The following is a 12,373-nucleotide window of genomic DNA, read 5'->3' on the forward strand; positions in this document are numbered from 1 at the left end:
GGGTTCATTTTGAAGGCCATTCACTTTCTCTGTCTTTTTTTTACTTAATCCAGGGATGGCGACCATTTTGAATTTTGAAGATCGGTAAATCTTGGGTTATTTGTTTCTCTAGTACAAAAATTTGTCTGGTGACTTCAGTACATCTTCATAGTTGTGACAAACATAAACTTCTGTCATCCCTGTTTCTATGAGTCAATTTTCAACTGATCGTTTAGTTTCATACTCATTGTTTTACAAATACACAAATACTTTACATGAAATGTGTATGCAATATATATATATATATTATATATATATATATATATATATATATATATATATATATATATATATATATATATATATACCATACACACACACATACATACACACACTGTATATAATGCAGTGAATGTAGCATCTTGTATGTAATGTATTCAGTGTTCTCTAGTAGTAAAGAAAACATTACATTCTGATTGACTGGAATAATGAGCAAGTATCTTGTGATGATGAGATGAAATAGTTCATCAAATGTATCAATCAGTCATATTGAGACAGTTTTTTTATTGTCAGATCTGTTTCTAATTTGTCAAGTGTTTCCTAGGCTTTGGGGCATAACACCTTCTCCCAGCCATCTGTGTCATTTTTTATTTTCTGTCTTTTGTTATCAGTAGCAATAGTGGTTGTGACACTGGTCCTGTCATTCCGATTTCTCCATCTCTCTGGTGAAATCGGTGTTGTGTTTCGACAGCTTTGTTTTGTGGCTGAGGCTGTGCATTTCAGCGTTGGCGTTTGTGCTGTATCCAGGCAACGCTCACTGGGTAATGTCTGTTTTGATCAGTGAAAAAATTGACTGATTTTTTTCTGTGGAAATCGCACTATGACACTGATGAAAGGAAAAACCTCAACGGTGCTTTGTCTTAATTTCCTCATGCTCCTGGAAGCAGTCCAGTTTTTGTCCTGAAATTGTACAGAGAATAACCTCATTATCAGTCACAGATGTATCGGTGTAATTAATGACAGAAATATTTGATATTGTTGTTATTTCAATAAATTTATATCATAAATCATGGATTAATGTCAGAAATTACATTTTTAGTCCCATTTTGTCATTGGTCTATGACAATGTCAGCTTATCTGAAAGGTTGAGAGTCCAGTATTTGTTTGTATGTATGTGTAGCTGTCTGTCCACAGTAGAGTGCATACATGTATCACTTTGTTACTGAGTGTGGGGATGCATCAGGGCTTGAACAGCTCCCATTGTTCAGATGAAAATGCTTGTCCCATAAGGATGCAACTAGCCTGAACAAGGTGACATTGGTAAAAAAGCTACAACTTAAGAACAACTTGTCACATTGCTTTGTTATTTAATTTGTCATTATGATAGATAAAATTTATGTACATTTCTCATTTCATAGCAATATCATCAATTATGTGGTTTTGAGGGATTTTTTTCATTTCATATTTTGTTACATTATCTGAAAGTGTTGGCCAGATAGCTTCAAACTTTGGTTTTCAGGTCCAAACAGATATTCATACATGAACAATATCGTAATTTTGCACAGTTTTTCCTTGTTATTTCTAGTTTTGTAAAATATGCATATACATGCATCATTGGCCTGTTGCTGTTAAATTTGGTATGGATATCCTTTAGAATGGTCTACTGAAAATATCCAGATTGTTTCAAACTATGCAACATAGTTTCTCATTTTGGGTGATATGTTCCATCCATAATCTTTGAGTACACAATATGATGATGTAAGCCTTTGATATGAAAAGGAACCGTTGATGTTTACCACTGTAGAAAATTTCATGAGAGAAAACAATGCATGCTGAAGGTGATTTTTACAAGTTTTGTCACCTTTCAAAGATACTCCATCGGCAGCCTTTTTTTGATCCATTTTTCATGTCTCAAGCGTCATTCAACCAATTACACTATCTTGCTGCAACAACAGTGCAATGATGCATACACATCCTGTCACTATGTTTCATGACACAATCCAATATGGCTTCCAGGCAGCCATTTTTTTTCCAAATTACCATATTTGAGGACAGGCTCAACCTTTATGTTTAAAATTTGGCTCATACACATCCTCTCTGTTTTGTTTCATGATTCGATTACTGTTCATTGCAAATCCATTTTGAAATGAACATCTCAAGTAGACATTCCAAAACCAGTTTGATGCAAAAGTTTACTCCACGTCACATAGTTCCACCAGCAGATTTGTTTCCTAACATGAATCTTTGTCAAATGTAAAGATTATTATTTTTTAAATGTTTTCAATCAGTTTGTAAGACACGGTATTTCTATATCTGTGTGATACTGAAAGTGCATTTCTTACTCAAAAGAATGCTGAAAACATTTCAAATATGCTTTTCATAGTGTTTTTGAAGGAAAAAAATTTTGACTCAATGTGTGAAATCAAATTATTCGTTTCACATTCTTTGACAGTGACTTTGTTGAGGTAGTATGTATGCGCCTCAAAAGTGAAAGACTTAAACTTTTGCTCAAACTTTTGTAAATGAAACTTTCAACCATTCTCTTACCAAATCAATATAAAAATCGGTGGTCACTAAAACTAAGATGGTGAAAGTTTTCTTCCTCCAAGAGCTTTAAAAAGAGCCCACACAAGTGGTGGATCAGAAAAGAATTGTTGAAATTTGAGAGTTCGAATATCTGTACCAAAGGTGCATTCTGCCTACAGTAATATCATGAAACACACAAGAAGTGGACATTTGCAAAGAAAAGTATAGTGGCTTCACCTCTTGGAGTGGAGGTTTACTCTGCATTATGTAGATAGCTATTAAAGCTATGTATTTTCATAGAGAAAATGCTATTGTCAGAAAAATGATGGTTTTGATTTGTTTTGTGCTTGGTACCTGAGAGTCGATTCTTTATTTTTGAAGCGTGTGGATTTCTTATTTATTTATTATTTATTTCAGTACTTTGGCTTCCGGCCTATGGTACAATACAAAATACAAAATTTGTACTTGGACACATGAGGAATACAAACCAATTATAAATATAATTTGACAAAAGCAATACTTCTCTAACTCAGGTTTCTTATATCAGTATGAGTAATGCTAGCATTTTGTTTACGTGTGTATGTTTGTGATTAGGAGACACTGTGTGTACTGTGTATATTTTGTAAACACGGTACATGTGTTTTGAACAGACACGTATGTACAAAACAGAAGCAACAACATCACTGAAATGGGCAATTCAGTTTTTACATTGCCTGTGGCAGTTGACCACCTGAAATCATGAATTTTGTCAGGCAGATATGAAACAGAATATAGGCAAGATTATGAACATTTGTCATTTTGTGAAAATCATGGGTTATGAATCAGACATAATGTAGTAATGTACTTGTGGCCCTTTTGGGTCGGATGATATGTACTATATGGATGGGTACATTGTCCGTATAATGGTTATATTCTCATGTACAATACACAATCCATCTTGTACCATGCTGCCGTGTCAATGCATCTATTGAATTTTTTATTACTACCAATGTGGTGGATGGTCTTTAACTCTCAATTTTATTAGCTCTTCACTTAATTTAGACCTCATGAAATTTTTATTTTTGTTTTGCTCGACTATGACCATCTGACATCTGTTACCGCCGTCTATCAGAAAAGCAACCAGATTGAGTCAGCAAACTGTTGTGAAAACTTCAACAAGCTCAGCTTTCGTTTATTTGATTTTTAATCGGTGTAGAGTCAGAATAAATGAGGGCTTCTTATTATCCCCGATCGTAAAATTTTAAACGGTTGCAACGGTAGGTGCAGGCTTTCTTGTCTGTCATGCCTCGGGATTGCAGTGTGTTAATGTTGATTGATGGCCCATACTTCTCGGAAATCTGTGGAAGATTTGAATTTAACAGGGCAAATGCAAACTGTTTCTGTAAACAATAAATTGAGCTTAGAAAGAGATTAGTTTGACAGGAGAATTTGAATTAGTGCAAGTTGCCACACTTGTGACAAATGTACAATGCAGAATGTATCTATCATTCTTTGAAACTTTTAAAAGCCCTGCTAGCTTAAGCTATTAAGAATAAGAGAGTCATTACAGTCAACTGTTACCTAATTCTTAGCAATTATGATTGATTATACATAAAAACATTTACTGGCAGATGATATTTATAAGCTGATATTTGAGAATGAGTTTCACTGTGGTACGTTGGTCCTGTGTAAAAACTCGGCTGATAGATTTGGAAAGTGTTCATTCTTATCATTCGTCATGCACCCTCCTTCCAATCACTGGAACTTTGTCAAAACCCCCCCCCCCCCTTACCACCCTGAATTGGTTTGACCCCGTGTGTCCCATTTTTACTCAGACCACTAGACTTAAGAAACAGAAGTGGAAAAGCTACTGACCCATACTGCAATTAAGGAGAACCACGGTAGTTAGTTTCCAAAATCACCAGTCATCCTTAGTTCAGACGTGCAGAAACTTTCAGTTTTGTATTCGTTCCTTAACCCTTTGGGTGCCAAAGTTAATTTTTGTCGCCTTTTATAAAATATACCCTAGTCAATATTTTTCAGATTTTTGCCAAAATTTTGATAAAAAAACTGTAGTAGATGAAATGTGATGTCTGTTTGGTCCAAAATTATCAATATAATTACAGAAAAATTCATGAAAATTGGTAAAATGTTGCACTAAAATTTTGGTAGGAAAAATTGCAGCTCTCAAAAGGTTAATCAGAGAATGTACAATTTGTCACACTCCTATGTTTCAGTTGGCACAGTCTTTCAGAAATACGCCCTGTAATATGAAGGCACTCTCTCCAACAGCTTCTAAGCATCGGGTCTAATTTCAGATTTGCTCAACACTATCAGATCTGCTGGCGGGTACGTTCTCAATTGCAGTTTAAAAATAGGAAGTGTCCCTGTCAGGACAATATAAAACTCTTTTGTAGAAAAGTTAATAAAATACTTCAAAAGGATACCTAGTTTCATAGGGGTTTATTCTTGTCTTGACAAAATCAACCATGAAAAAAAAAGTAATATGACTCTTTTTATATATCTTACTGGTTCGATGTTATTTTCGTTTCAGGTATGGTTCCTTCCTCAGGCAGTCTGCGTCTGTGCCAAGCCACCCACCAAAACAGGAACATAAAAAACATTTTAAAAAAAACTCATCTCGCCAAATGACCAGGCCAGCCATTGTGACTATCAACAAACCGTTCATCATAAATCAACCGTCAGGACTGCATTTCATTTACTGTTTGGTTGGATTCTGTGTACCAGCATATTGAGGAAAGAGTGCTTTCACATGTTTGTAATCCAAGTTATCTCATTCAGTTAAGCTTTTTATGGAGCCATCATTGGAGCTTGCCTTATGTTTGGTATTGACACAGTATGGCCGACCAGTTGTTCCCCGTGTATTTTTATCTGTGGGGCCTGATTTGTGGGTAACCATACCCTATGGTCTCGTGTGCAGCTGTAATTTTTATAAATGTTTTATTTTCTTTGTTGAGCACGAGTGAGAGTTCATGAAAATGGCAAACTTACGGTTTGTGCCGCTCTCCATTATAGGTTTACATCGCCGTAACTCTCTGGACCACCTGTTTGAGTTTGTTTGATAGCAAATGCCGTGATTCTCTGCATGTTTGGGTACTAAGAGCTTGTAAGATACAATGTGCCTCAGGGACAGATATTTGGACTCTCAAATTTTTACAATTCTGTTCCGATCTACCACTTGTGGGGGCTCATTTTAAAGCTCTTGGAGAAAGAAAACTTTTTGTGATCTCAGTGTCTGGAAAATCAAAAATTTTAATTGGTCATGTAGAATTCACTAAGGAATGGTGGCTCTTGTGTAAAGACACAATCACACTACCCTTTGATACCAACTTCACCATATTGACCTAATATGTGCTTTAAATGTACTTTCTTATTTCAATAACAAATCACTGCCAACAGTTTCTTTGAAAGTGCCACGCCAATACCCTGGTTGGCTTCAAGTTTGTCCATGACAGTATTACAGTTATACATCACCTGATGACAATAAACCCAACTCTACTTTACAATGTGAAATACAACAGTGGTTTTATAGGTAACTGCCAACTTTCATTCTATTTATAATGAGGGTTTTTGTTTCATAACTTAGCCATTTCCAAAAATAACATTCTCTCCAACCTGTTTTTGACACTGAAAAGAACCAATGTTTTTTTTTTCCTACAAGTACATAGAGTTTTTCAGTACCAGGTTGTGAAGTGAATAAAGTTTCTAAACTGTACATTGCATTTGTTGTATCCATCAAAATAAAAGTATTTACTTCCTTCTATAAACTTTAAAGACTCTCTCATACCTTCAATGTGCATGGAACAGAAATAAATCTCTAGCTGAATTTACAATGTTGTGTGTGAGTGGGCTGGCGACTACAGCCAGGATTACTGACGCTTTCAGCCGCTTTTTGTCATCTGTGGTAGTGGCACATGTGGTGAAACAAGCTTGCATTGCCAGAGAGCATGCTTTTACAATAACATGTTACAACCCCCCTCCCCCAACCCCAGCCCTAAGGTAGTAGAAGTTCTATGGCAAGATCTCCCAGGTTAAAACAGATGAAGTCATTCTGGTAACCTAAACTATGCGTTATCCAGAGTTTTGAAACCTTCATTCCAAGTCCTGTGAAAAGTGTTCTAAGCAAACATTGAGATGATCAGCTATCCACTCCGCTCCTTGCCAAAAAGCATATGTACAGGTATATTAGACAATTCCAGAGCTCACAGTTCCTGGGCATAGTCTCTTCCCAACATTGAATTTTGCAAAATTCTAAACTTTGAAAAACTGGATACCCTTTCTCCGCTTTGACCACCTGAAAACACCCATGCCAGCATATCAGTGTTTTTGTCCCTTACATGACTACATTGATGAATTAATTAGAAAATTACAGAGAAGTGTTCACAGTAATTATGTGTTTATCGCCAGATACTGTAAATTTCCCCAAGTGTGGATGTTATTAGTAATATGAGTAATTTTGTGGTTATTGTTAGATGCAGTGAATTTCCCCGGGTATCTGTCATTAATAATCTGGGCACTTGATACCTTTGCTGTGACCATCTCCCCCTCCCCAATCAAGAATCCAATTGTCACGAAGTTAAGGGAAGAGGAGCATTCCCCTCTCCCATCAAGTATCCAATTGTCACTTAGTTAAGGGGCAGGGGAGTATTCCCCTCTCCCATCAAGTATCAAATTGTCACTGAGTTGAGAAACAGCGAAGCATATGCTGACCTCCATTTAATGTTCAATAGGAAATTCCTCTCTGTAATAACAGGACAAGGCATAATCTATTTTTAGTGGTTTCTCAAATGGCCTTTTATATGCCCATTGTTCGTACGCACTGAAACTGCTAGCAATTGATATCTTGCAAATTATACAGGTTAGGGTACACATTCTGCAGGCATGGGATTGTTTTATGTGATAAAGGAAATCGTTCAGGTCACATCCGTTGTTAGCAGCTATGGGCATCGGAAATAGAATGAAATATCACTTATGCCTACCAGTGAAAACTTCAAAAGAATATTTACATGATAAAGCCAGAAGCAGAAGGAATTTCAGATAATTGGTTGCCTAGGTGTTCCCTATGGTTAGTTTTTTTGGTCTTGTTTTCCAGACTTTCAAAGATGAAATCCTCTGTTGGCTTGATGGCCGCCATCGCTGTGTTCGCCAAAAGTCTATTTCAATCCATGCTGTTACCAGTTGCTTTTTGTAACATCACTACAGTAATGCTGTAATTTCTCTCACAAACTGACATTAAACGTACTGGTTGGGCAATGCTGTATACTGATAACGTGGAGTTTAACTGACCTTTGCAAATCAACAAGTTACAATATTCATCCATCGCAATGTTCATCAGACTTCAGTTGGCAGTTAGGGACCCAAGTCAGAGTAAAATAACTTTCTTTGTAAATAACACTGCTTAGTCCACAGTTTGGCTCCAGGTATACAAATACACTCACTTCTGCATTCACTAATATAAGTGTACAGATGTACATTCCCAGGGTAGTACTTTGGTTAGCTGGCTTTGGATTCATGATGCGGTTTGATTACTTGAGTCCATTTCAGGTGAAACTGGCAGTCTGACAGACAACATGACTGATCTTCACAATTTATTACACTTAGAAATGGTAACAGTACCATTTTTCGAGGTTCAGTTTTCGACAATGCAGCTGTACACCTTTTTGATTTGGTGGGCATTTTGGATCCCCATGTTGCCCAGTTGTTGCAGTCCAGGGATACAACTACATTGACCTATTATCTAGCTATAGTGAAACTTACGAAAACACCCACTCACGAACGATGGTGGTTTGGTTCAAACTAGAGAAATTATTGAACTTGACACACACATTGGCAAGACTTGCAGTACAATTCAGCACATGTGTTATTGCTGAGAATGAACATGTTTTTTGTCTCTACTGTACTCTGACCTGGCATCGGATGACTATTCAACAGCTTAATTTCCATGGATCATTGCAGTTGATTTATTATTGGTGTAGAAGTTTGATTGCATCATCATTCACACGCCCAATTAACAATATTTACATGTTCGCCACAATGGCAGCTTGTTAAGCCACAATCAGTTCTCTGCGTGTATTTGTTGATTTTAGAAATTGGACATCACTCTTTGAAAGGTGCACTTTAAGGATTAATCAGGGATACCAGTCCACAATACCACATCTATATAAACTATATCTACATCACCTGTATATATCTGTATCACAGTTTTCATAGCAGCCAATCACCGATTTTTACATTGATGGCAACATGCAAACACTTCACCACCAGTACTCTATAGCCACAGATGTTCTGTAATTAAACATGGCGGACACGCCCATTTCACCATATATGGACATATGCAAATTTAGTCACTTGTTAACTTTTAGGACGGATTTTTCAAGCAAAAAGTTGCATATTTGAAAGAATTTTTTTACCCACTTTTAAGTGAACACTTCCTTTTTGCAAAAATGGTCTCATTAGATGGATATACAGATATATATAGATATGTTACTTGTGGCACTACATGCCATACAAGTCGACAATAATTAATGTTCATGGTCAGTGCTGATACTCAGATTCAAGTATGCACCCTATTGTGATTGGTCAAGATTCATGAAACAACAACTTTAAAAACTGCATGATTTACATTTTCTAGTAAAAGCATCCAATATAGTGAATGTTTAATGGACAACCACCTGTTTGATATGTTTCATATTGTCCAACACTATTTTGTGGCCTAGAAAAATTGCACTGACATCTCTAGTATGTGACTCGAAAATTCAAGACTGAAACTTTTTCTCTAACTTTCCATGAGGAAACTATGAAACATTCTCTTTTGAAATCAAGGACAAGAATCAGGGGTCACTGCAAAATTTGATATTAGACAAAATTACCCAACATTCATCAGAGTTGAAATTCAAAATGGCCGCCATCACTGTGTTAACTCAGTGGGGAAGAATACAATTTTCGATTTTTCAAAAAAATTCGCAGGGAAAAACTTTATTTATGCCATGACTTAAAAATGAGCCCCCACAAGTAGTATACAAAAAAGTAATTATTGTAATATAAAGTGAGAAGTCAGAATATCTATCTCTGAGGTGCATTTTACCCTAATCAGAATAGATCAGTGTGCCCTCAATACCACTCACAATTTCCCCAATGTGAGAAAATTCCACACACAACATGTACTAAGGGATGATAAATGAAATATTGTAAGTTACTGGGCATGGGAGTAGATAGATACGTGTGTGTGATGTATAGTGTGTTGAACTGGTTGTGTTTGAATTTCCAACAATCATCAAACACCGCCATCAGACAAGAAGCTGCAGAGAAGATCATTACAAAGAACCACAAACATCTTCATATACACCAGTACTGAGTTCCTTATGATCACTTTTTGAAAAATTTTTGAAAAGGACCCTACTGCTTTGCACGGGAACATTTTTAAATAAAATGAAGCACGGCATTGCAAGGTTCCCTTTAATCTGGACAAACATGAGAGAGAACAAAACCTGTAAATGAAATATTGAAGAAATTAACCCATTCTTAGAAGATCTGATCAAAAGCGAAAATGCCATTTCAAATACGACATTTCGCTTTGGCACAATTTTAAAAGTATTCTCAGAGCTACTCAGGCTGGACTTATAAAGTACCTTGAATAAATTATCATGAAAAATCGGTTTGATTTTTACCACGATCACCGTTCAGCTTATCATAGCATGTTTCACAAAGTTCTACAATATCTGATCTTCAATTAATGATTTTATCTTGGCACACAAGACCCAGGTGATACAACACTCACTTTTTAGGCAATAGACGGACACACATACATATCGACAGACAGACTGAAAAGCTTTGGATGCCGAGTGATCCCACAAGCACCCGTATTCCTGTGAATGGAAACTAGATATAGGGTGTTGAATACTCATCGAACCCGTCAATTCGAATTTCTAATTGCGTTTTAATTAATTCAATTATAAACACAATCCACACATACCCTCCCTTTCCTACGTACCAACTGGCAAAAAAAAGTTCTATCAGGTTCCAATCGTTTGCGGAAAATGGAAGCTGAGGTGTTGTCATCATTCATTATCTGTCAATCGCATCAAATTTTCTCGACGCAGTTCCTGTTGAAGTGAGTGAGCATGTTGCATCCGGCGCCTGCGATCCTTTTTGACGGAAAGCTATCTAGGGCATGTAATACTTGTCCAGATCTGCTCAAGTTTTTTTTTTTCGTGAGTACACAATGCAAATCATATCGCCAGACACAATTTGGGTGAAATTCAAGCACTTTCACACAGCCTACCCCATGAGGAGGGCCTCTTAAACACAAATGTCTCGTAAGTACCAACATTAATTGACACCTCCTGGCAGTGCAAAATATTCGATTACATACAGCCCTGGACTTTCCGCTAATACAACATCTGTCAGAAGAGATAACACACATCCATAACGTTGCCTTGAAACCTGTAAACTATGCGTGTACTCTGCGAAATAACGAGTTTAACAAGCGCGCGCTCACGTCAGGGCGTCAGATCTAGTTTGTTCAAATGGGAATCATGACCTCGATCAAAACGTCCCTTTTTTCTTAAATTGCTATGCGCATGTGCAGAGTAGTTGTAGACCAATATTCTTTTAAACTTGACACTAAATTTGAGAGATAACAGTAGTTTAAGCAAACTACCCGAAAATCACCGGGGCCGTTAGTACAGCAGGCTCTTTGAGTTTCTTCCCCAATTTTGAATAAGTCGTATTCAAACATCATGTCAGACTATTACACGCACGAAGCGTACAAACGTAACACCAACGTATTTATTCGTAGCAACAATGCATACGCGGTAAAGAGAGGGATGAACACGTTTTCTGTTGCCAAGGAACTTCCAGGTGATTGCGAGTTCTCAGAAATTCAGCGTTGACAGCTCATATGAACTTGTGTTGTGTCCATTAAGGTGGCAATTTCCATCTCGATAGCAGATGTATGAACATTACAATAAAGGAGTTGTTCGTAAGTACATATGCGGAGATGGAGAATGCCTCCTGGCCTGGTGGCGATAAACTTTCGATCACTTGAAACGTAAACAAACGACGCCCCACAACCTCTCAGGTCACAGAGTTCCAACAGGTTAAATAAACAGAGCGTTCACCCTTGCCCAAATCAGCGGTTTTTCAAATAAGCTTTCCCTGGCAGAACAAATGTTTATTTATTGCCTTTCCGTGAGGTCAAGAAGTTATGATGTAAACACCAACAAAATGAGAAGTCTGCCATTTAAACGCGCAACGGGCCTGCGTAAACAATGGTAACTAGGGAGATCTGTGGACCGTATCCGCGATCCTTTGTGTTCACGTTGTTGGCAACGTCGAGCTTCGGTGTATCTTTTTGACCTTTTGACCTGAGAGGAGAAGTCACCTCGTGTTTTTTTTTTTCAATTCAAAATGGCTGGCAGTTTCTGGTTTCCACCCTGTTGCTACCAGCGCGGAGGTCTCGTTTTAGCTCCCCCATGCTACCAAGGATATTGTCGACTCGTCAACCGGGGTAACCGGTACTATAAGTTTAGATATGGTAAACATCGCATTGACTCTTTTTTTCTCGAAGGAATGGTCTTTGTTGTAGTACGTGTGTGACATGACACGATTATCTTTTATGCAAAGTAAAAAGCGAACTCAGTCAAACTTCAAGTTCAAGGGAATCCCACAGGCTGTGATGTGAAAATTGTCAGATCTAAGCCTATCCTTAAACCAGAAACAGAATAAATCCCATGTAGTCTTTATGATTAAATCGCTTTCACTATAAACGCCACGTGTTACTCTCTCATTGAATTCACTTAAATGTATGGATGGAGTTTCGGACCAGGGGTGAACGGACAAGATCCGTATAGTTCCGAGTTGTCTTAGT

The 12,373-nt window shown here is 37.2% G+C and overlaps 1 protein-coding gene and 1 long non-coding RNA gene across 3 annotated transcripts in view; one reads left to right on the top strand and one right to left on the bottom strand.

The window, feature by feature from the left end:
* LOC139145682 (Fanconi anemia group J protein homolog) overlaps positions 1-6,272 on the top strand; it is a 72,405-nt gene extending 66,133 nt beyond the window's left edge. The window contains exon 32 of one of the 2 annotated variants that reach the window (XM_070716981.1): positions 5,039-6,272. In XM_070716981.1, coding sequence (XP_070573082.1) covers positions 5,039-5,101 — 63 coding nt within the window. In that variant the 3' untranslated portion in view covers positions 5,102-6,272. The remainder of the gene's footprint in view (positions 1-5,038) is intronic. The other variant, XM_070716982.1, reaches the window with a different exon arrangement.
* Positions 1-12,373, bottom strand: part of LOC139145683 (uncharacterized) — a 97,123-nt gene that overhangs the window by 46,384 nt on the left and 38,366 nt on the right. The gene's annotated exons all lie outside the window — the stretch shown is intronic.

The sequence above is a fragment of the Ptychodera flava genome, chromosome 12 (assembly GCF_041260155.1).
Source record: "Ptychodera flava strain L36383 chromosome 12, AS_Pfla_20210202, whole genome shotgun sequence".
Classification (NCBI taxonomy): Eukaryota; Metazoa; Hemichordata; class Enteropneusta; family Ptychoderidae; genus Ptychodera; species Ptychodera flava.